The sequence below is a fragment of the Sarcophilus harrisii genome, chromosome 4 (genome assembly GCF_902635505.1).
Source record: "Sarcophilus harrisii chromosome 4, mSarHar1.11, whole genome shotgun sequence".
Taxonomy (NCBI): domain Eukaryota; kingdom Metazoa; phylum Chordata; class Mammalia; order Dasyuromorphia; family Dasyuridae; genus Sarcophilus; species Sarcophilus harrisii.
The window spans coordinates 61,295,711-61,321,614 of record NC_045429.1 but is presented as its reverse complement, the minus strand read 5'-3'; the positions used below and the strand labels follow the sequence as shown (position 1 = coordinate 61,321,614).

The following is a 25,904-nucleotide window of genomic DNA, read 5'->3' as shown; positions in this document are numbered from 1 at the left end:
AAGGAGTTTATAATCTAATGATTGTGCTTAAGAAATATTTTATGATTTGATTGAAGCAGTCAATCAGTAAGCATTTATTAGAGTCCTAATATATCCCAGACATAGTAAGTGTTGGAATAAGGGATTTAATTTTTCTCTATGTGCAAATGGATAAGTTATCAACTTTCTATTTTCAACGTTGTTGTTATATGTGACCCAGATGTATATTAAGTGGAAACTGTCAAGTAAACATTCTTGTGAAAAGGTGTTTTTATATACACTATAAGGATAGATGAAAATGAAATAATATGCAGAGCCCTTGTGAGTACTATATCATTATAAACTAACATCATCTTCATCATTATGTTCTTTGAGTGAAGAGGAAAAAGGAGTCTCTCTTTTGACCTCCTTATATTCTCATATTCTCAAGGGGTAAAAATCATTACACCATAACTGAACTTCCTCTCTCAGCTAATAGAAGAAGGGGCTAAATTCTATCCCAAGACATATCTAAGCTCTTTAAGAATGTATGAGTTATCCTGCTCTTCCTTCTCTCTTCAGACAAGGGGTAAGATGGCTACAATTCTTTAGATGTGAACACAATAAACAAAAGACAAATATATTAATAAAGTAATAGAATAAGAGAATTTGAAACTAAATTTTCTGATAATGATAGTTGGCCTACACTAAAATGAGCCAGTTATTTTTAAGGCAGTACATTTCTGTGCAAATTCTGAAAGACTGCTTTTGGAGATCTTTTGGGTTTTGGTTATTTTATTTTAACTTACATTTTAAAAAGAGAAACAATTTTTTCAAGTGTTGCCTAAAGTCCATTTATAATATATCTTATGTGAAGCTAATATTATTGAGTATGTCCCATAATAATAATTATTACAACTAATGGTAGCTCAGTTACCTAATATTATGATATATAGCAAACATTATGCATAAAAGAATATGTTACACCTCTTGGGAGACCTTTTACCTAAGATTAAGAACCCCTATACAAGATGATTTGCAAAGTGCTTTCTTTGCTACAATTCTTTGAGATAGGTAATGCAAACATTATCATCCTCATTTTTTTGAGTAAGAATACTTAGGCACAGGAAGCTTTGATAAGTAGTATTAAGAAATGTTATGGGTTTCCCTGAACTAGTCTTTTTGAGTTGTCATATTTTCCAAAAACATTGCACCAGAGAATGCAGGAGGATAAAGCCTCTCCCCAATACCAACCTGTGATGTTTGCATCACAAACTGATGGATTGTATATGGATTGTAACTATTTGAATTCCATATGCATGTTCATTTCTCTTGTGATAATCCTAGTTTTCACATAAATTTCATGAAGTTGTGATTGTCAATTGGCAATAGTAACTATTCGATAGATTCAATAGATCAATATTCAATAGGTAAGTTTCAGAAAGAGGTTTTGATTATAGTTATCTTTTACTAAAAGCAGCATAGAACTAGCTAATGACAAGATTAGAACTAAATGGCAAATGAAGATCATTCTTCAACTACTTTGGAAAAATAAAACTAGCCATTATGAATCAGCTAGACTGGTTAGAGCCGTGGTCCTGAATTCACAAATTAATTGCCCAATTTTCCATTTAATTTTGCAATTGATCAAGATGCCTGCTGCAGATACAATCTGAACCTATTCACTAGTTTTTTTCATCTTTCAAAATTTTCATGAGTTCAAATTAGGTTTTGAACACTTATTAGCTGTATGACCTTGGACAAGCCACTTAACCTCTATCCATCTCAGATTTGTCACCTGTAAAATCAGGATTATCATAGCACTTAACTTCTAGGGTTGGTGGGAGAGTAAAATGAGATAATGTTTGTAAAATCCTTGGCTTAAATTGCTATATACACATTAGCTATCGTGATTTTTGCTTTGTGATGTCATTTACTAATTAGAGGCAACTTGGGATAATGGATAGATTGCTGAACTCCAATCTCTCTCTAAACCTTTCTACTTGTATGAATCTTAGCAAGTCTCTTAAATTTGGAGCGCCTCAAGCAACCCCTGGGTCTGATCTACTAAGTCATAATTTAATTGTATTTGTGCAATTGGAGGAGTCCTTACTACCTTGACTCCACCCAGTTGTTGGGAAAAACGCTCTAAAATCTCTATTGGCTAAAGTGTATAAAGTAGTATTTTAACGCTCCCAACTAGCAATATGTGAATTTTTTCTTTCATTTTTTGTTTCATCAGATGCAACTACTTATACACCCTCTCATAACAACAAATAATTATATATTCTTAAATACTTTCATACCGATAATGATCTTTATGGCTGCTTTAGAAATGGATTTTTATATACTCAAGCACATGTTTTGGCAGGTAAGAACTATTTTCAAAATAAACTTGTTACCCCTTGATTATATGTGTTAATGGAGGACATGGATGATATAAGAAACTTAGTGATATATGGTCTACAAACAACATTTATTTCAATCTACTTTCTCTCCATTAACTACTTGATTGGTTGTTGTCTTTTGCTCTTGAAGAGGACCAAAATGATATCACTGTGTTGGGAGTCAAAGTAGAATGTATTCCTAATTGGACCAATGTTGAACTTAGAATGTTCTACCATTGGTCGGGCACAAATGGTTTATATGAACAAATCTCACATTTCTTTTGAACTACTGCAATTCTGCTTCACTTATAAAGTACAGCACCTTCTTTGATGTGAGCACACTGTGGTTATAACTATTTATGCATAGTCAGATGGACTGATTTGGTTCTCATTCCTTTTCCCATTTCTATCCCCTTCTCTTATGAAGGTGCTAATGAGTAACCAAGTAATACAAATATGGGAAAAGAAAGGGAAGAAATTTTACTTAAATAAATAATCAACTAGGAATAATTAAGTGGCACTGAGGATAAATTGGTTCTGGTTTTGGGAGAATCAGAGTTTAAATCTGGCTTCCAACACATATTAGCTGTGTAATCCTAGACAAGTCACTTAACTTCAATTGTCTTTAAAACAACAACAAAAAGCCGTTACTTTCTGAATAACTTTATTGAACTTTTTTTTGGAGGAAGCCATTTGTCTATTCATGTTTTTCTAATTAGACTGGTTGCCTTTGGAGTAGAGAGAAGGATGATATAGAGCTAGCCTTAGAGTCAGGAAGCCCTGACTTCAGTTTCTTCCTTTGTCACATTACTGGCCTGGGCAGATCACTGAAGCTCTCAGTGCCTCAGCCATTCCCTAAGATTATATTGTTGAGCTCATCTTCATTGGTAGAAGAAGCTTTAGGACCAGAAGTTCTGTTCACCAATGGAATCACAGATTCAGTAAAACAAAAAAACAAACCAAGACCTCTAGAGGAAGATATTTCAATTTAATGAAATATTTTATTATTTGGATTAATATTAACTCCAGTAATGATCTCATATATTTCCCTGTATACTTTTCTCTTTGAAAATTGTATTTTGTGGTTAGAATTCTTTCATGTGAAATCAATGATATTAAAAATCTATGAAGACTGAGCTTGCAATTTGCTTCATTAATCTTTGTTCAGTCTCATTTAACTTCAGAAAATCAAGGAAATGATTTGTCTCATTTCAATGCAATATACCTTATACTTCTACAGATTATCTAGGTGCTATATAGATACAACAAGACTCAATTAATAACATTTTGAAAGGATCTATGGGAAAATTATTCTATAGTGAATCATGAAAGTAGGAAATCCTGAAGGCAAGATAATTTTCATCTACTGTCTGGATTGATCAATTAATATTTAATATGTTTAAATAAGTATTCAGCATTGTAAAAGGTATAAAGAAATGATAAACAAGATTTCTGCTGATGAGTTTACAATTTAGTTCATGAGATACAAATATAGACAGATAAAGAGTTAAATAACAATGCCGAACTTAATATAAAAGATATTTCAGGGCAATGCTTTCAAGTGAAAGTGGAGAGGAATTTTGAAGAGGATGAGGTCACATTGGTCTGAAATGGGCTAAGTGGAGGCTGAGAAAATGTGTTTTTTTTTTTTAGAGAGGAGGAGGGGAGTAGGAGAGGATGGAAGCAAACTGGGAGGAGTCCACTATATTGCTTTGGGACAACATTCAGAAGATTTGTAAAGTTGTGAAAACAGTAGATTCTCAGAGGAAAACAAAGGACACAAAACTGGATTTTTAAAAAGTTGGATTCCATCAGTAAATGGCTCAGCTGTCATTTTCTGGGAATATTTGGACCTTTCTAAATGATTATATACTTCTGTGCTGAAAACAGAAATGTAGGAATAAAAATTAAGTAGGGGCACTCAGGGAAAAGAGTTTTTAGAATTAAACAACAAAAACAAACAAACCACAATTGGCGGGATGAATATAGGACTTTGACTAAGGTCAAGATTTCAAGTTCTTTGTCTCCTTTCAGAAGGACATAACCAAGAATGGTGCCAAAAGTGAAGGGTGATTGGCAGTAGATTATTTGTCTGTTTCTTAATGGTCTCCTTTCAGCCTTTGACCATGCACTTGACCTTCTTCCTTCAACCACTTGGCCTTCTCTACATGCTACATTAGTTACTCCACAAGAGAAACAGTGGTGACTCAGTATGGTGGCAGAGAAGCTGATTTTTTATGCTGAAAAATAGAGATAAAACATTGAATCGTATAACATGTGGCAAATGATCTATAGCAGTAAAAAATGAAAGCAAATGCACTAGTTTCTCAGCTTAACATTGCCTACATATTTCTACCCAGTGAGCTTCATTGATTGTACCTTGATTGGCAAACCCACATTTATTTGACTGTTATATAAATATAGCTCCATAGCAAATATTTTTAACTTTAACTTTGATGCTAGAATTTGATATATAAAGCTAAATACTATTCATCAGCTCCAGTGTTTTGGAGGAGTTCCATGAAATTCTATCATTGTTAATATGCCTTCTATCCATTGAAAAATCTGTTCATTTTGCAATTAATGAAGGGTAAAGAGAGGGGCAGCCAGACCTAGAGTCAGGAAGACTTATCTTCCTGAGTTCAAGACATTTACTAGCTATGTGACCTGAGCAAGTCATTTAAACTAATTTGCTTCAGTTTTCTATTGTAAAATGTACTGGAGAAGAAAATGGCAAACTATTCCAGTACCTTTGCCAAGAAAACCCCAAATGGGATTATAAAGAGTTGGATATGACTGAAACGACTGAATAACAACAAGAACAACTGGCTAGAGTAAGGATTTTTTTCAGTCATTAGCATGGAACATAAGAGGAAATTAATTTTTAGCCTGTAGCATTTGGAATTTAGATGTCATTTTAAGATCTTTTTTGACATTGACAATGACATTTGCCATTTTGGCAATTTTTGACATTGATATTGGAGATGGTTAAACTATACTACCAAGGTTGTAATTTTTAAAAATCTCTTGAAGTCTTAGAAATAAGTTATAATTTCATTTTAAAAATATGTGTTTTCTGTCTAGAGGCAAACAATTGGACAAGAGTGCAATTTTGAAAAATATCTACAGCGTCTGTGATTATATAAATGAACAATTAAGGTTTGACTATTAAAAAAATAAGTTTAATTATATATTATAACTTGATTTTACAGATCTTAATAACTGGAGCTATAAGCATTGTTGTAGCTTTCTTTTTAATTGGATACATTGTTATAAAATTCAATCAGTACAAATGGGATATTCAATCTTCCCTACTCTTTAGTATTACTCTTGGCATCGCAGATCCTCTTCAGTCCGTGAATCCCTTGAAAAATACGGGTAAGCTATATTAAAAAATTATTACTCCAATTTCTTGAGCAAGTCACTTGAAAATCTTCTGAATTACCAGAAAATAATCAGCATTTTATATTTTATAATAACTAGCATTTATATGTGCCAGGTGCTGTTAAACACCTTACAATTATTATCTCATTTGAGCCTAAAAATCACTCTGAGAGATAAGTGCTATGATTTTCCTAATTTGACAAATAAGTAAACAGGAAAAACGACTCATCCAAAGTCATACAACTAATATCCAAGGTTGAATTTGAACTTTCTGAATCCACGACTGATGGCTTTATCCATTGTATCACCTTTATTGTCAGTCAATAATTTCTGATTCTTCATGACCCTATTTTGGAGGTTTTTTGGGCAAAGATACTGGAATGTTTTCCATTTCTTTCTCCAGCTCATTTTACAGATGAGGAAATTGTGTAGGAAAGCTCAGAGGTCAAATTTGAATTCAAGAAGATGAGTCTTGTTGATTCTAAACCCAGTACTATGTACAATATGACACCACCTAGCAGTTCCATTTTCGACATGCAGCTGCCTACAAAGGAAAAGAGTTTATTTTTATATTTTCATGCATATAAATTTTATCTCCATAGGTATTTAATCCAATTTTTTAATAGAGGTTTTCTTCAATTAGATAAGATTAGGATTATTTTGTTTTAAGATCAAAACTGTCAAATACCCACTTCCTGTGCTAACTGAGAATATTTATACTAGTTTCTAAGAAGATTATGCAAGAGATTTTTGGTGTTTTATGAGCTCTTTTATTTCCTTTGTCCCTTATGTATGATCAGTCCTGTTGTTCTCTAACAAGTGGTTATTAAATATCTACCGTATGCTAGATGCTGGAGATACAAAGACAAAGGCAAAAATGATCCCTGCCTTAAATTTATAATCTTCTTGGGGGAAAGAGATGGAAGAACACAACACACAAGTAGACAAGTATATATAGGATAATCTTTAAAGATGTGTTTTACTAATTCCTTTTGCCTCTACATCAGTCAACCCCTTTTCAAAATGAATCTCCCCTCTGACAAAGAAAGAAAATTAAAAATAATAGCTAGGATTTATGCAATGCTTTGAAGCTTGCAAAGCACTTTACCAACACAATTTTCTTTGATTCTTACAACAGTCTTGGGAAGTAGGTGCTTTTATTAACCCTATTTTTGTAGGCTGAGACAGGTTAAGGGACTGGTTTAGCTGTACACAAACTAGTAAGTTTCTGATGTGAATCCAAGATATCCTGTCTCCAAGTCTAGAAATAGTTACTATATTTGATAATGATTATAATTTTTTTGTTCTAGTAATCTTTTTTTTTTTGGCCAGAAAGTATATTTGTTCACTGGATTCTTCATTGTTGGTTTTTTTTTTTTACTGAGTCTATTCTGAATTTAGCTTCCTTGTTCATACCATATTTTTCATTTACATTATTATGATCATTTTGTAAAGTGTCAGTCAACAAGCATTGTGTGTTAAACATTGCTATGGATAGGAAGAAAGTTAAAAAGAGTCCCTTGCTCTCAAAGAGTTCAAATTCTTATAGGGGAGGGAGACAACATGTGAAAAATTATACATGCAAATACTATATACAATTAAGTGGGAGATAATTTCAGAGGAAAGGCCCTGGATGATAGAGGGGTAGATATATTGGGAAAAGTCTACTAAAGGTGGGATTTGAGCTGAGTGTAGGAGTGTAAATAGCAATTGTTTCTGTTCTGGTCAAAAACTTTGACTCTCTTTTCCTCCCATATTGATTCATTATGAAGGCAAACTAAGTGATCTTTTGCCTCAGTTCTTATCTAAGCTTTAAGTACTGAATGGGCATTGCCTCAGATAGAGACCTGGAAAACACCTAAGCTTAAAAGTCTCCTACTGTATATAGGACCGTCACCAGTTGTCCTGACCTGTCTTGCCACTGGACTCTGATGGCTCTATAATGAGGCTGATGATTTTTTGTAGTCCTGCCTCACTTAAGTGCAATTTACTTGAAAGTTAAGGCATCACTTTCCTGATGTCATTGGTCCTTTTTGAAAATGAAGGATGAACAACAAGAAGAGTACAGGAAGCTAGGGAAGCCTATGGGCAAGTAGGTGATGCAGTGGGTACAGTGTGGGATCTTAAGCCAAGAGGACTGTTTAAAAATTATGCCTTATTGGCTTTATGACCCTGCTGTGTCACCCTGGACAAGTATTTAACCCTATTTGCCTCAATTTTCTCGTCTGTAACATGAGCTGAAGAAGGGAAATGGCAAACCACTATAGTACCTCTGCCAAGAAAACCCCAAATGGGGTCATGAAGAGCTGGACACAACTGAACAAGAATTGCAAATCCTACCCTTTCAAGTTGAATTTTTTATTAGGGATAGAGATTGAACCTTTAAATTCATTGATTAGGGAATTTCTTAGTAAGGAAACTATCCAACAGTGGTAGTGAGATGCGATTTATCATTTTAGAGAATTGCCTGAAGCACCAAGCGGTTAACTTGCTTAGGCTCACATAGCCAGTGTGTGTATATATGTGTGTGAGGGTGTGAGTATGTGTGTGTGCAAACATTGTGTGTGTGTGTGTGTGTGTGTGTGTGTGTATGTGTGTGGTCTCAAACCCAGGTCTTGAGACCAATTTTCTAGTCACTATATCACAAGTGATATTTATTCATATTAATTCATTATACACACTATCAATATATATTATTAATATACTAAAAAGTCAATAACATTAAAAAAATTATATTAATTTGCCCTCACTTTTAGAATGATATCCAGTTAGCTCCTAATTATCTCTACATAGTTGAGCTATTTTTGATAGAGATAAACCCTTACAATTGAGTATGTGGGCTCTATAGCTGGGACTGGAGTCATATTTAGTGGACATTATTCCATTAAATGCCCATATTTATAGTAATTAGTTAATGCTGGCTCCTTCCTCCTTGTTGTGAGAGAGAATATAAGCTTCTTGAAGGAAGGGATTTTTTTTTGGTCTTTTTATCCCTGATATTTGATTTCACTGAAGGAATTTTATAAATGCTTTTTCAATTGAATTGAGGCTCAAATGAGATGATTTTTTAAAACCCTTTGCAACAATCATTTTGTTGATTTTAGTGTGTTTAAAATTCTAACTCCTATTTTATTTTTTCTTTCTTTCCCTAACATATTTTCCTATTTGACTATCTGTTCATTTGCACATTACCACTTTTGTTTTTTGCCACATTTACTTGTAAATAATACACTTTCTCATGATTTCTTTTTTTTTCAGGTGTTTCCAAAATATTAATTGATATTATTAGAGGAGAATCATTGATCAGCTGTGGTTTCAGTATTGTAATTTTAGGGTCTTTTAGAAATTTTGGAAAATGGAATTTACCTCTTAAAGGTAGGGATTTTTGTTTCTGATTGTGTTCACCTGGTATAATCCAGGATATTCTAGAATTAAATGCAATTCACGGTGCTTTAATGTCATTGACTTTTCTATGCTTGATTTTTGGCAAATAAAAAATGACATACTAGGTTAAAATGCAGAATTAGAGTTGGAAGGCATTGTGAAAGCTATCTAGTCTTAACTCCTTCATCTGTTGAAACTGAGAGTGATAATGGATAATTGTCTTGCTCAGATTTACATAAGTAATAAGTGTCTGAAGCATTATTTGAATTTTATTCTTCATAATTTCATGTCTATATACTGTACTACCCTTAGATCCAAAAGGTTATCTGTGTATTTTTCTGGGTGCAAAAAGGGTAGGTGACTTCCTCTGTACCTCCCACATTCATTGTAGGATCTTGTGAGCATACCCTTTTCTTCATGAATGTTGAAATCCAGAAGTACAAAAGGGGAGGTCAAGAATGGTTATCCAAGAGTCATTTTTTGATGGAATTAGAAGCTGGATCAGGCTGGATCAGTACATATCTAGGATACAAGAGAAGGGATCTAGATAGTACTAATATACTCAAATGTATCTAATTTGTCATTGATTAGGGTAGACAGTTTTAAAATTGAGGTCAGAGTGATTGATTTTTAGATGAAGGCAAATCAAAGGGTCTGATCAAGACCTGGAAAGGTGCCAATTGGGACCTAAGAAGTGGGACTTGCTAGATTGCTGGAACCAATGCCCAAGGGGTCCTGGAGGTAAGTCTACATTAGTCTCTAGGTATGATAAGAGAATAAGACGAGATAAGAGAAGTAAAGGGAAAGATTCACACAGACCAATTTTATCAGTCTTACTCTGGAGTGATCTGGTTTATTGGGCAACTTATCAAGTTTTGTAGCTAGGGGAGATATCTGGGGTAGAGATTTGCTTTATGGCATTATAATTCTTTTCTATAATGTATCTACATTGCATTTTTAAAGTTGACTGTGAGATGATATAATAAAAATGATAATTCTATTTAAATTAATCTACTTATTCAGTGCAATACCAATCAAATTACCTAGTAATTATTTTATAAAGCTAGAATAGATGTAAGAAAATTCATTTGGAGGAGCAAAAGATTAAAAAATATATATTACAAAGCCTTAATCATGAAAACAATTCGCTAACAAAGAGTAATGGATCAGTGAAATAGATTAGGTACCCAAGACAAAGTAGTAAATGACCATAATAATCAAGCGTTTGATAAATCCAAAGATCCAAGCAGTGGGGGGCAAGAGCTCACTATTTGACAAAATTTCTTGGAAAACTGTTAAGGAGTTTAACAGAAAATAGGCATAGACCAACATCTCACGCAATAAAGTCAAAATGAATAAATGATCTAGATATAGGTGATGTCATATGTAAATCAGAGAAGCACAGGGAAAATTGCCTGTCACACATGAGAAAATAGAATTGATAAGTCACCATTTTTGCAATTTTCTGTTTTATATGACATCTAAATCACATTTCTTTGTCTGAGTCAAGTTCAAAAATTTAACTTTCCCCTCTCAAATAAATAATTTATTTAAGTTTGGAAGTTCAGTTTTCCTGATAATCCCTGTTCAATTTTTGTATCAAGGAAATCTTTTCTTCTTGAAGGATACAGGTAGATGCGAGGGAGTCTGGTCAGTTATCTTTGCAACACTGGCTGTCTTTGAAGAAAGCCTGGTCTGCTATTGCTGTGACACTAACTAGCCATGCAGATAGAAACCATCAAATGAGTTTTCTATAGCAACAAGATGAAGAAAGGGCTATTAGCTCTTCATTTCTAATTTCCAACTAATCACATTGTTTCTCATGCCTTGTGATGCTTCATACTATGTAATCAATCATATTTTTTTCACTATCTATGACGCTGCCTTTTCACTTTAGGATATTGCTCCTTGTGTCTGCCCTTGTTTGGGATCTTTTTGCTTACTTAGGAGCTAATGAAACTTTTTATCAATAAATTGAAGATGCTTAGAACTCTGTGCCTTTTCAATCATAACATATTCATGGACTGGGAAAGAGTTTATGACCAAGAGATAGAATCAAAGGAAGTAAAACAGAAAATTTTGATCACCTGAAATTAAAAAGGGTTTGCACAATAAAAAAGAATGGAGACAAAATTAGAAAGAAAGTAGGAAAAGATTTTACAGCAAGTTTCTCTGACAAAAAAAACTCATTTCTCAACTATATAGAGAAAAGAGACAAATTTATAAAAATAAGAACCATTGCCCAACTAATAAATGATCAAAGGATATAAACATGAGGTTTTTATAAGAAAAAGTAAAAGCTATTAATAGTCACATGAAGATTGTATTTTGTTTTATCTTATTTCTAATCACTATTGATTAGAGAATTGCAAATTAATGTAACTCTGAGGTACTTCACATGTACCAGAGTGGCTAATAAAACAGAAAAGAAAAATGATAAATGCTGGAAGGAATATTGAAACACTGGCATTTTAATACATTGTTGGTGGAATTGTGGACCGACTCAATGTTCTAGAAGACAATTTGGAACTATATTTAAAGGGCTTTAAAACTATGCATACCCTTTGACACAGCAATACCACTACTGGGTCTATACCCCAAGAGATAAAGTAAAAGATCTTATATGTACAAAATATTTATAGTAAATTTTTGTGGTAGCAATGAATTGGAAATTGAGGGGATGCCCATCAATTAATGAATGGCTGAACAAATTGTAAATAATTGTGATGGAATACTATTGTGCTATACGAAATGATGAATAGGATGAGTATAGAAAAACTTGAGAAAACTTAAATGAACTGATACAAAGTGAACATATGCAGGAGCAGAAACAGAACACTATGCATAGAAATGGTAATACTGTAAGATAATCAGCTGCAAAAAAAGTCATCCAATTCACTTCCAAAGGACTTATGATGAAAAATGGTAACTACCTCCAGAGAGGCACCGATGAAAGCATACTTTTGTTGTTAATTTTTTGGTTTTGTTTTTTTCTTTTTCTTTTTTTTTGCAACATGTCTAATATGAAAATATATTTTGCATGGAAAAAAGTCAGCTGTGAAAATTGTCCAATGATTCATTGAGAGAGATAGGAAGAGGACCATATTAGATTATCCACATACTCAGAAATATTTGAATTAAATGATGAGCACTCAACAGATATTTAATTGAACAGTTCCTTTTTTCAGGTCCTTTCTCTATGATTTGATGATGGGGAATGACACCTCTGACAAAATGTCTGTCTTGATCTCTCTGTCCCTTTGATTACTGAAAAGGAGCATACCTGTGGGGAAACAGAAACTTACAGATTTTTAGTATTTCAGATACAGAAGGGACCACTGAGTTCATTTAGTCATGAATCATAGACTTTAGAACCAAAAGGCACCTTAGTCCATCTACCTGATTTTGCCAGTGAGGAAACTGATTCTCAAAGAGATAATGTGACTTTCATCAAGGTAACACAGTAAGTATCTGAGCAAGTGTTTGAATCCAGATCTTCCTACATCTAAATCCAGTGTGCTATTCTGTAAGGTTACCTCTCTCCTAGCTTCTCAGTTAAGAAAACCAAGACTTCCAAAAGATTAAATCACTTACAGTTAATTAATGACTGAGACAGGATTAGATCCAAGTCCCCTAACTCAATCCAGTCCTTTTCAAATATGGTCAAACAGTAGCATACAGAGAGTCAAAAATATGGTGATGTCATAGATACCTCTTATGAAATATGGAAAAATTACATTTCAACCATGATTTTCTTTCTTTCTTTTTTAAACAGAGTTATACACAGTAGGAATTATGTGTATAGACATTTTGGGAAGTATTATATTGGGATACTTGAGTGCCAAAATCTCCCAATACATGCTGACAGATATATTTGGTGATACAGTAACTAATGTCATTCTTTGCTTCTCAATGGTTTACTTGACTTTCTATGCTGGTAAGAAAAGGGGAAAAAAAGACATGTGTTATACATAGAAATGAATTATTTATTCTTTTTTCTCCTATAATTTTCTAGTTCTGTTATATTTTTCTTTACTTTTTTTCTTATGATACTTCTGCCATCATACACTTTGTTTAACTCCTCATATCATCCTTTTGCTACCCCAGCTACTTAACATATTTCCCTTTCATCTCCTTCTCTTTAACTTTTCCTATCACTTCTCTGATTCCCCATCCCTATAAGTTATCAAAGAATCCCAGCATTGGAAGTGATCACAGAAGTCACCTAAAGACTTATCTAAAGAATGAACACCCACCCTCTCCAACTAAACCTTAGCTTTAGAATTCCTTTCCACCTCCAGAAACTCAAAGATAAATTAAATGAAGTAAGTAAGAAGTTTTGTTTAAATTTGTTGAGACTGAAATTCCAAGAGACAGTAGTCCAAACAGACCTGGGTCTTTGGTAAGCGAGATTAAAGACCTCAATTTCTTGGGGATCACAGGCCCTTAAAATCCAGGTGTGGATTTCCTTCTGATTGACCTGATAATACTTCTTTGGGACCTCCCCTAGCAAATATAAGCCAACCCTGATTGGTAAATGTATTGATCCTCGGTGTTTCAATTGTCTTTGACCCTCAAGGAATGCAAGTTGCTCCATGATAGACAGCTCCCTCCAGCAATCTTGACTCAACTATGTTTTTATTGTCCTGATTTCCCTATAAGTCACTGCAAACTTTAGTGAAGGATAAAAACAAGAATACAAGAGTCATTCCCTGCAGAATGGATCCCATAGAAACATCGATTATTAAATAATATTAATTTTCCTTGATCTTTACGTTGGTATCAGGGAGGTGGGATTTTGGGGTCGAGGATAGGCACAAAGTCCAAGCCTGGAAGGGGCTAGACAGAGTGATGAGGAGCCAAGATCCTCGTGGGGACTGATCGTCCTGGCACTGAGGGTGTATAGGAATTTCAATACTAGGATGAGAAAGATCCTCAGGAAAAGGAAAGCATCCAAATGGTGGGGAAGATGGGAAACAGCTTGGTTACTCTATTAATACCTATATTGGACAGAAGGAAGTGTTTCTGCCTTCCTAATTTGTCTCCTTCACCTCAACAGCCACCACTTTTGTAATAGATTTTCTTGACCTCCCATCTGGATAATTGCAATTGCCTTCTGAAAGGGTCACTCTGCCTCAAATCTCTTCCCACTCCAGTCCATCCTCATCTCACTTGCCTAAACAGTTTTGCCTAAAGTTCACATATGTATCACTTCCCCAAGCCACCCCCCCCCTTTTTTTTTTTTTTGCAAAGTGCTTACTTGAGGATCAAATAGAAAACCTTCAGTTTGGCATTTAAAGCCCTCCACCACCTGACTCCTTCCAATGATTACCATCTTTTTATCCTTCTTTCCAGGAATTGTACCAGCCCACTCATTCCTCACACTCAGCCTTTTTTCCCTGACTTGTTGTTTGCTGGCAAACGTGCTTATTGACCCATTGACTGAATATATCTCTTCTGAATTTTCTGAAAGACCTCTTGTAGAAAGTGGGATTTAAAGTGAATCTTCACGTCTACGTCCAAGCTTCTTTTTAAAAAATTTTTTTTTTATTATTATAGCTTTTTATTTACAAGTTATATGCATGGGTAATTTTTCAGTATTGACAATTGCCAAACCTTTTGTTCCAATTTTTCCCCTCCTTCCCCCAATCCCCTCCCCCAGATGGCAGATTGACCAATACATGTTAAATATGTTAAAGTATAAATTAAATACAAGTATACATGTCCAAACCGTTATTTTGCTGTACAAAAAGAATCGATCTTTGAAATAATGTACTATTAGCCTATGAAGGAAATCAGAAATGCAGGTGGACAAAAATAGAGGGATTGGGAATTCTATGTACTGGTCTCCTAGAGTTCTTTCTCTGAGTATAGATGGTTCAGTTCATTACTGCTCTATTGGAACTGATTTGGTTCATCTCATTGTTGAAGAGGGCCATGTCCATCAGAATTGATCATCATATAGTATTGTTGTTGAAGTATATAATGATCTCCTGGTCCTGATCATCTCACTCAGCATCAGTTCGTGTAAGTCTCTCCAGGTCTTTCTGAAATCATCCTGTTGGTCATTTCTTACAGAACAATAATATTCCATAATATCCATGTACCACAATTTATTCAGCCATTCTCCAGTTGATGGGCATCCACTCAGTTTCCAGTTTCTGGCCACTATAAACAGAGCTGCCACAGACATTTGTGCAATACAGGTCCCTTTCCCTTCTTTATGATCTCTTTGGGATAAGCCCAGTAGTAACACTGCTGGATCAAAGGGTATGCACAGTTTGATAACTTTTTGAGCTTAGTTCCAAATCACTCTCCAGAATGGCTGGATGTATTCACAATTCCACCAACAATGTATTAGTGCCCCTGTTTTCCCCCATCCCCTCCAACATTCTGCATTATCTTTCCCTGTTATTCTAGCCAGTCTGACAGGTGTGTAGTGGTATCTCAGAGTTGTCTTAATTTGCATTTCTCTGATTAATAATGACTTGGAGCATCTTTTCATATGGCTAGAAATAGTTTCAATTTCTTTGTCTGAGAATTGTCTGTTCATATCCTTTGACCATTTATCAACTGGAGAATGGCTTGATTTGGTATAGAGTCAATTCTCTATATATTTTGAAAATGAGGCCTTTATCAGAACCTTTGACTGTAAAAATGTTTTCCCAATTTATTGCTTCCCTTCTAATCTTGTCTGCATTTGTTTTGTTTGTACAAAAACTTTTCAATTTGATATAATCAAAATTTTCTATTTTGTGATCAGTAATGATCTCTAGTTCTTCTTTGGTCATACATTCCTTCCTCTTCCACAGGTCTGAGACATAAACTATCTTGTGTTCCTCTAATTTATTTGTAATCTCATTCTTTATGTGTATGAACTCATTTTGACCTTATCTTGGTGTACGGTGTAAAGTGTGGGTCCATGCCTAGTTTCTGCCATACTAGTTTCCAATTTTCCCAGCAATTCTTGTCAGACAGTGAGTTCTTATGCCAAAAGCTGGGGTCTTTGGGTTTGTCAAACACTAGAGTATTAGGGTTATTGACTGTTTTGTCCTTTGAACCTAACCTATTCCACTGATCAAGTAGTCTATTTCTTAGCCAATACCAAATGATTTTGGTAACCACCTTCTAGCTTCTCTTAAGACTCATTTTAAATTCCACTTTCTACAAGAGGTCTTTCCTAATCATTCCCACTTCTCTGATGCTAATGCCCCATTTTACCTCAGCCATTCACTGCCAGTGCCTTGTCTCAGAAATTACCTTCCACATACTTCCTACTGTAAGTACATACTTATTTGCCTGTTGTCTCCATTAAATACCTTAAAGGCAGGGACCATGCTTTTGCCTTTCTTTGAATCCCAACCACTTAACGCTATTCCAAGAATATAGCACACATTTAAATACTTATTGACCGAATCACCAATAAGCTCACTAAAGTTCAAAAGCAGTATCTGGAAAAACTTCCTCTTTCTTGTCCCTTTCTCCCTTATGCAGTTTTAAATTTAATTTTTAAAGTATAAAATGCACACTCTAAAAATTGAACAATCAACTCTAGAGCAGGTTCAAGCTGGTTCCAGCACACCCCTAATATAGAAAGTGGTGTTTCTGTGAATTCTGTCTTATGGGATTTTGAGACCCTTGCAAAATGTCATTGAAATTAGGAGATTGGGAAAGAAGACCTTAGTAGTTGTTACTGCATACAGAATTTATTTATTCCTCATGTCTGAATTTAATTTAAGTCGGTATAGCCAATTTATCAAGCTAACTGTAGTGGCAATAGATGTGTGATTTATATACTTGATATCACTGGATTCATACCACATCCCTAGGAAATAGGTAGTGTAAATTCTGCTAGAGGGAGGAGGCAATTGGGGTTTAGAGCAGTTAAAGGACTTATCCAGAGAGCTACAATTTGAACCCAGGTCCTGAAAAACCATTTTTGATTATATGTTGGATAACAAAATAGAGTACATAGATTTTCATGCATTTAATTTCATTCATTTTTCTTTCTTTCTCTCCAGGTGAATATCTGGGACTTTCAGGCATTGTTGCTGTCATTGTTCTCGGGATCCTTTTAGATTCCTTAAGCTTTAGGCCAGGGATTGATGTCACAATTTCTAAGTAAGATTATTACTATTTTATGTTTTTTTTTGCTATGCTTTATTCTATGTTTTATATATTTTGGTAACTTGGATTCTAATTATAGGCATTTATTTAAACTTTTTTATTTTTAAAACATGCATGGATAATTTTTCAACATTGACCCTTGCAAAATCTTGTGTTCCAAATTTCCCCTCCCCCTCCCCCTTCCCCTAGATAGCAAGTAATTCAACATATGTTAAACATAGTCATTTAAACTTTAAAATAAGTAACTTATGCTGTCTCTGATGTGGGCTTGATTGTAATGGAGGGTCACTGGTATTCCTTTAACCAAATACAAACTGGGCCCTTTGTTTTTATGTTTAAATGATATTATTATTCTGAAAGATAGAAGTGAGTTGGGGAATAAAAGTTTTTGGTATGGGGTGATGAAAGTTAGGAGAATCATGGGACTGGACAATGAGTTGCAACCAAATTTTGTTGTTGTTCTTTCAAACAAAACTTGATGCAACAACTTTTGCTTGTGGTGGGTTGAGAAAGTCAGATTCCTAAGCCTATGAGAAAAGTGAAATGAATCGTTAAGATGAATATGTGAAAATATTACTTCCTTCCAACTTAGGTTCTTAGTCATGCTGTCATTTTCATGCCAATCTTTCATATTTACTTTTATTGGCATTGTGATTGGATGTGAAGATATTAGGCAATTGGATTTTCACAGCTTCATTTTCACCATACTATTATTTATAACAGTGAATGTTACAAGGTAAGCATTAATTCTGTTGAAACTTGTTAAGATATATTTCTTTTTTTAAAAAATCACTTTATTTTATATTCATGGAATACATTAAACATTTCCATACCATGTATAATAATAAAAAAGATAATTGCACATGAATCTGCAAATCTATTATATACAACTGTCTATTCCTTTTAAACATATAATAAAATTATCCTGTAAATATCTTTTTTCCTTTTTTTTCTTCTCCCTTCCCTTCCAGAGATGGCTATCATTAGATACACACATATACATGTATGTAAAATTATTCTATACATACTTCTATCAATTAATTCTTTGAATACAGATAGCATTCTTTTTCATGTGTCCTTTATTTTTAATTTGTATATTCATAATAGTCAAAATGACTTAGTTGCTAGGTCTTTCTTACAACAACACTGTTTTATTGTTTATAATGTTCTCTTGGTTCTGCTCACTTTGCTCATTTTATCTAAATCTTTCTTTGCCTTTCTAAGATCCCTGAACTCATCGTTTCTTATAGCACAGCAATATTCTGTTACAACCATACACACAACTTGTATAGCCATTCCCCAACTGATGGGGATACTTGTAATTTAGTTCTTTGCTAACACAAAGAGAGCTACTATAAACATCCCATTTGTGGCTCTCCAGGCAACATCTGCCTAGCAACACCTGCTTAGCTGAAGGATTCAAGGTCACCTTGACCTGGCTTGAATCCCCCTTAAGCCCTCCTAAATGTCAGTCAGCAGACCTGCAAAGACCGAGAAGAATTAGGAATGGGTGTGTTGGACACGTTTCATTATTTAGAATAGCAAGGGGGTGAAGCTGTTCTATAGAGAATACATAGTTTCTACCAGTGAACAAAACATTGCTCTTTCATGCAGTGATTGGTTTATCTGCTTTATGTTTCATTAGTAATTTTGTGGCTTTAGGGCTTAAATATGGAGAGCATAGATACTTGTCTTGACCATATATGTTGGTTTTCTATCTTTTCTTGTTTTCATGGTTTCTGTGAAAGTCAGTTGAGCTGGTTTGTCATTGGTATTTCACACCCATTCACATTCAAAGTTGTAATTATTATTTGTGAATTTTGCTACATCTTATGTTTACTCACTACTTTTTTCCCTATATTTCATTGTAGCATGTACCCCAAAATAGACACATATTCCATATACACACACACATACAAATATACACAATTAGTAGATGAATCTATCACTTTCTCTTTAAAAGGGAAAGCAAAAATGTGAAGGAAGGTGGCACAGATGTACCAGATCTCAAATTGTATTATAAAGTGGTAATTATCAAAACAATCTGTTATAGGCTAAAAAAGGAGAGTGGTGGATCAATGGAATAGATTAGGTATATAATATATTTTAACAAATGACCATAGTAATTTAGTGTTTGATAAACCCAAAGATCCAAGCTTTTGAAACGAAAATGCATTCAACAAAGAGTGTAGGGAATTGGAAAGTTGTACGGCACAAACTAAGTATAGACCACCATCTCACAACATATGGCAAGACAAAGTTAAAAGGGGTACATGCTTTAGACATAAAGGGTGATAACATAAGCAAATTGGGAGAGCATGGAATAGTTTATCAGATATATGGACACAGAAAGAATTTAGAATCAAACAAGATATAGAATGTTAAGAAATATAAACTGGAGAATTCTGATTACATAAAATTAAAGTGTTTTTGCACAAACAAAACCAACAAAACTAAAAAGGAAATCAGAAAACTAGGAATTTTTTTACTCAAATATCTCTCATACATGTCTCAATTCTCAAATATATGGAAAACTGAATCAAATTTATAAGAATATGAGTCATTCTTTTAACTGGGAATTGTCAGATATGCAGTTTTCAGATGAAATCAAAGCTATGATTAAAAATACTCTAAACCACTATTGATTAGAGAAAAGCAAATTAAAACAATTCTGAGGTACTGCTGTTTATCCACAAGATTGGCTAATATGACAAAAAAAAAGAGAAAATGATAAATATTGGAGGGAGTGTGGGAAAATGAATTGTAGGAGTTGTGAACTGGTCCAACCATTCTGGAGAGCAATTTGAAACTGTTCAAAGAGCTTTAAAACTGTGCATACCTTTGGATTCAGCAATACCACTACTTAGGTCTCTATCCCAAAGAGATTTAAAAAAAAGGGGGGGGGGAGAATCTATTTGTACAAAAATATTGATAACAGTTCTTTTTGTGGTGGCTGAGAATTGGAAATTGAAGCGATGTCTATCAATTGGGAAATGGCTAAACAAGTTGTGGAATGTGATTATAAGGGAATATTATTATGCTATAAGAAATGACAAGATGATTTCACAAAAAAACTGGAAAGACAAATGATACAAAATGAGGTGAGCAGAGCCAGGAGAACACTATACACAGAAATAGCAATATTGCAAGATAAAGAACTATGAATGATTTAGCCATTTGCAGCACTATAATGATCTAAGAGATTCCCAAAGGAATAATGATGATAAATACATCCATCTTCAGAAAAAGAACTGATATTACTTGAATACAGACAGAAACATACTATTTTTCTTTTCCTTTCCTTTTGTTTCCTCTTTCTCCTTTCCCCCCTCCCTCCCTCCCTCCCCCTCCTTCTCTCTTTCCTCCTTTCTTTTCTTTCTTCCTTCCTTCCTTCTTTCCTTCCTTCCTTCCTTCTTCCTTCCTTCCTTCCTTCCTTCCTTCCTTCCTTCCTTCCTTCTTTCTTTCTTTCTTTCTTTCTTTCTTTCTTTCTTTCTTTCTTTCTTTCTTTCTTTCTTTCTTTCTTCTTTCTTTCTTTCTTTTTTCTTTCTCTCTCCCTCCCTCTCTTTCTTTCTCTCTCTCTCTCTCTGTCTTTTCTTCTTTCTCTTTCTTGGTATTCTTGCACAAAATAGCTATTATGGAAATTCGTAAAATGACTGCTCATGTGTAATCGCTATCATATTATTTACTCTCTCAGGGAGGGAGAGGAGACAGAGAGAATAATAGAATTCAGAACTTAAAAGTTAAAAAATACTAAAAACTGTTTTTATGTATAATTAGAGAAAAAACCAAAATATTTTAAATTTTTAAAAAGGGGTTTGGGGAGTAATAGTTCCTGAATTTACAGCCAGAATACATGATGGTTTCTTATTAAGGGATTCCCATATGGGGTAGGAGGTTGAAATAGGTGATCTATTAGGTCCTTTCTAACCCTAAGATTCTCTGATCTTAATCTTAATTTTCAATGTTTTTCTTTGTACAGGATAATAACTATTCTGCTAGTAAGCCCTATGCTACTACATTCTTGTTGTGAATTCAGTTGGAAGTGGGGAATTGTTATGCTCTGGTCCAGCATTAAGGGATCTTTCAATTTAATCCTGTCTCCAGATATCCCTAATTTGCATGAAGAAAAAGTACCATTACCACAAATGGTAATTAATCAAAAGCTTTACTTTTCTTTTCCCTTCCCCCTATTATTTTTGCATTAGCTGTTTATGTGATATACTATTCAGTGTACTTAATTTTTTTTTTTTTGAATTGAAGTAGCTAGATATTATAGTAGATACATCTCTCAGGGCCTGGAGTCAGAAAGATTTAGTTAGAATATCACCTCAGACACTAGCTAGATGATCCCAGGCAAATCTCGACCTCTGATTCAGTTTCTTCATTTATAAAATGGGGATAATAGCACTTACCTCCCAAAGGTTGTTGTGAGATAATATTTATAAAGTGCTCTGTGAATAATTTTGATTAACAAGATTATTCAATCTATTAATTTTTCTCCATTAAGAAAAAAGTAACTACAAAGAAACTTGGAAAAGTTGATAATATGAAAGGACCTGTCCTTTAGCTTACATTCACATTGACTTTGCATAAAAAATAACCATTGATTACATTTAAAAAAAATAACTAGAAGTAAACATAATATGACCAAAAAACCCCAAAACAAAACAAAAAGAAAATGAATTAAGGAATAGAATAATAAGGAATTGTAGCAGGAGGGAATAATTTTTATTGATCTCTTTTATTTTTACATCATTTTTATTTCTAGACATATTCTTCTTTTCTTTCTTCTCAAATAGTCAATCTTTATAACAAAGAAGAGGAAGAAAAAGGCAGGGCAACAAAATAAATTCATTAGCTATCTAAGTATGGCACTATATATCCTGAGTAGAGATGTTGGTCCATGAAATTGTTGATTGACTGACAACTTCATTTGCCTGTGCTGGATTTGGGAAACTTTTATCATCTTCAATAAGTCAGTTAATAAGAATTTATTGAGCACCTAAAATTTGCTAAATCACCCTCATTCCAAGTCAAGAACTCTTTCTGCTCCTTTGCACAACCTCAATTTGGGAGAATATACCCAAGGATGATTATTCCATGCTGACACTCCTGCACTCTTTTGGAGGTTCCCACTGGAACTGGCATACTAATATGCCTCAGTCCTGGAATAAAAAGCAGGCTCAGCCTCATTTGGTGTAGTATAATGTCATAGTGAGAATCATTATGCTTCTACCACGACTTGCTTCTAAAACCTGTGTGACTAGAGCAATAGCAATTATTGCTCAGGAACCACCTCTCTTCTCCCCTTGGGGATTTGTACTGCTGGCAGCTACGTGGGGACCTTGCAAGGCAAGCTGGGGGCACCTGCCTCACCCTGACAGTTTGACTGCCTCCAGCCTGCAGTGCTCTTTGAGGATCTTTATAGGAAATAGTAACTAAGGAGAGTTTCTTCATCATCACCTTTACAGAGAAAATGTTATATCTGTGAGGTAGTAAATAACTTATGTATCTCAACTATTATATTCAAAGAGGGAAAGGATAGGAATGGATCCTGGAATTTCATTGGTAGAGTGGAACTCCCAGGTGAAGAATCTTCCTCTCTTGGTATAGTTTAATACTCTGTAATTTATAGTCTTAGAGAGTTATATAAAGCATGAGATGTTAAATGACTTTAATCAATAGGTCTATCAGCAAGTATTTATTAGGCATCTACTGAAAGCCGCATTCTATATTAGCTAGGTTGTTGGGAATACAATTACAGGATATGAAATGATCCCTACCTGTAATGAGTTTATATGCCAATATGGGAAATAAGCATATATGAAATATAGATAACAGAATAAATATAAAGTTAACATACATGACATAAATATATATTTTAAAGTGGTTGAATACAAGGTACTATGGGAGAAAGCAAGCTAGCTGTTGGAATCTCAGCTGCATTCTAAAAGACTTGCCCAGGATCATTCAGATAATAGTTATCAGAGATAGGATTTGAACCCAGACCTTCATAACTGGTTCTTTATCTATTCTGTCACATTATTTCTACTCAGAGGGGGAAAAAAAACATATTATTGACTGGAAGAGAATTTAAAAAAAAAATCCAAATAGGATCAGAGCCTAATTGTTCTATGATTGAATAATTATAAACCTTGGAAAAATGTTAATGACTTTTTCTTATTTGTTTATTTTTTAGTATCCAATCTTTGTACTAGCTGTATCTATACTGAGTATGATAATAAATTCATACATGATGATTCATACATCGATGACATTAGGTAAAGTATAGTACTTTTACAACAATTATCTTGGAAAAAGTAATGCCATTAATAAATCACTTTAGTATAATACATCTTTGTTTAATTATCATTATTCAAATAATAATAATAATAATATTCTATTATGTAGGGTGATTGTTGGAATAAATCATAGAATTAATCATATGTGAGATTAAAGGAGGAGTCCATAAACTCTAAATTACCTGACTAGTGGGCTGTTGCTCTGGTATAAGGGAGTAGGAGCCAGAAAAATCTGGGAGTAAGAGAATATTGAAGGAGGAAAAGGGACCTATCCACTCAACAGTGTGGGAAAATAATTTTCCTGTAAGAGCTCTGTTAATATCTGTTTAAATTTGCAAACTTATACTTGCAGAGGAAATCCATGGTATAAAGACAAAATATTCCATTAATTTTATATAGCTGACTATAAGTATTTGCAAAAATACAGACTTTTAACAGTAAATATGAAAAAAAAATTTTCACGCACACAAATCTGTCATCATAATTACTTATTACAAAAACATTATTGATAAGGTTACTTTTGCAGAATCAGAAAGGGTAGGAAAGGAGATGGAGAAAATAAATGCTTACAATTTCCCAATGTTTATCAATGATAATACTGTTATTCAACAAATATTCATCAAACACTTACTATGTCAAGCACAGATTAGTACTATTCTAAGCATTGTAATATATACAGTTGAAATAAAATAGTTTCTGTTCTTAAGGAACTTGTGTTCTAATTGGGAGAGTGTCAGGTGGTATACTATCCAAAGGTACCGTTCTATCTCTTGAGAGGGGCAGTCCACACCAGCATGATAATAAATAAGTTTTATTGGGGGAACTTTCAAAGTTGGTCCTGGGCAATGGTGGAGCAGTAGTAGATCTCTACCAATCCTGGACCAGGCTTACTATATAGAAACAGATCAAAGAAGGCATAGAGCTAAGAAATGGTCTAGGGTCACATGAAAGTTTCTCCATAAGATGACTAAAAACCATTACATTGAATTCCCAATCCCTATAGTTATGCACACCTGCATTTTTGATTTCCTTCACAAGCTAATTGTACAATAATTCAGAGTCTGATTCTTTTTGTACAGCAAAATAATGTTTTGGTCATGTATACTTATTGTGTATCTAAGTTATATTTTAATATATTTTAACATCTACTGGTCATCCTGACATTTAGGGGAGGGGGTGGGGGGGGTAAGAGGTGAAAAATTGGAACAAGAGGTTTGGCAATTGTTAATGCTGTAAAGTTACCTATGTATATATCCTGTAAATAAAAGGCTATTAAATAAAAAAAAATTAAAAAAAAAAAAAAAGAAAAATTTGGAACTCAAGATCTTACAAAAATAAATGTTGAAAATTAACTTTAAAAAAAAAAAAAAAGAAAGTTTCTCTATAGAATGAAGCTGTTTTGCTGTTTATGATAACCATGATACCCAAAGTCACAATTTAGACTCTTGCTCCCACTGTGTACTCCACTCCTTGTGACTTGCTCATATATTCTTTCTGATAGTATCTTCTGCCAAAGATCCATGAGAGTTAGATCAGTGATTCCATTATCACAGTGAAAGCAAAAGAACACATTATTTAGCTACACTAGAGACACAATCCACAACATCAAAAGAAGCACAATCAGGAAAATAACATAACCAACAGGAAAATTAGCTTTTACAATTTTCTTCCACCTTATTCCAATTGGATTGGTGACTTCAGGAAAAAACAATCACACCTAAATTCAAAACTCAGAACAATATCATTTATAAACTCATGAGATTTTACCTTAAATAGTAACTTTTGCCAATCATAGTGAGAACTAGATACAATTATCATTACTCTCATGTTATTGCATTTGCCAATAAAAATTTGCCAGACTTCAAACAAACACAAAATGATTTCATTTAATATCTTTCTCTTGTTCTTTTTTTTCCTTTTCCACAAATTTAAAGTCATTCTGGTGTAAAATTCAGCAGTTGCATTTCGGAATTCCACTGAACAGTGAATATATTAACTACAAATCATCACATAAGTCACTGCTAGATTATAAACAAATTTGTAAATTATCCCCTCTTTTTTAAAGAGTGCGTGAAGAAATCCCATTATCCTAGTAAATCAATTCATTGTTTAGGAATTTCACAACCTTAATAAACTTTTTCCCAGGCTGATAAGTCTATGCAGATCATTGTAATTATAAACAAAGTGATTCTACAAGATCTATTCTTATATTTTTTCCCCTACAGTAATTATAAAAAAAAAAAACCCTTCCCCCATACACAATAATTTTCCCAGTCCATAATTGAGCTTCATTACTCAATTGTAGCCTTACCTGGGAGGATTTCCCTTCTCCCTTCCCTCCCCCCCAAGTATTACAGTTTGT

At 33.8% G+C, this 25,904-nt stretch overlaps 1 protein-coding gene across 4 annotated transcripts in view; it reads left to right on the top strand.

Moving 5' to 3' along the window:
• Window positions 1-25,904, top strand: part of SLC9C2 (solute carrier family 9 member C2 (putative)) — a 105,373-nt gene that overhangs the window by 6,952 nt on the left and 72,517 nt on the right. For 3 of the 4 annotated variants that reach the window (XM_031936911.1, XM_031936909.1, XM_031936908.1), the window contains exons 4-11: window positions 2,201-2,329; window positions 5,558-5,723; window positions 8,988-9,104; window positions 12,889-13,050; window positions 17,135-17,234; window positions 17,833-17,976; window positions 21,220-21,388; window positions 23,440-23,521. In XM_031936911.1, the coding sequence (XP_031792771.1) occupies window positions 2,201-2,329; window positions 5,558-5,723; window positions 8,988-9,104; window positions 12,889-13,050; window positions 17,135-17,234; window positions 17,833-17,976; window positions 21,220-21,388; window positions 23,440-23,521 (1,069 nt within the window). The remainder of the gene's footprint in view (window positions 1-2,200; window positions 2,330-5,557; window positions 5,724-8,987; window positions 9,105-12,888; window positions 13,051-17,134; window positions 17,235-17,832; window positions 17,977-21,219; window positions 21,389-23,439; window positions 23,522-25,904) is intronic. The other variant, XM_031936910.1, reaches the window with a different exon arrangement.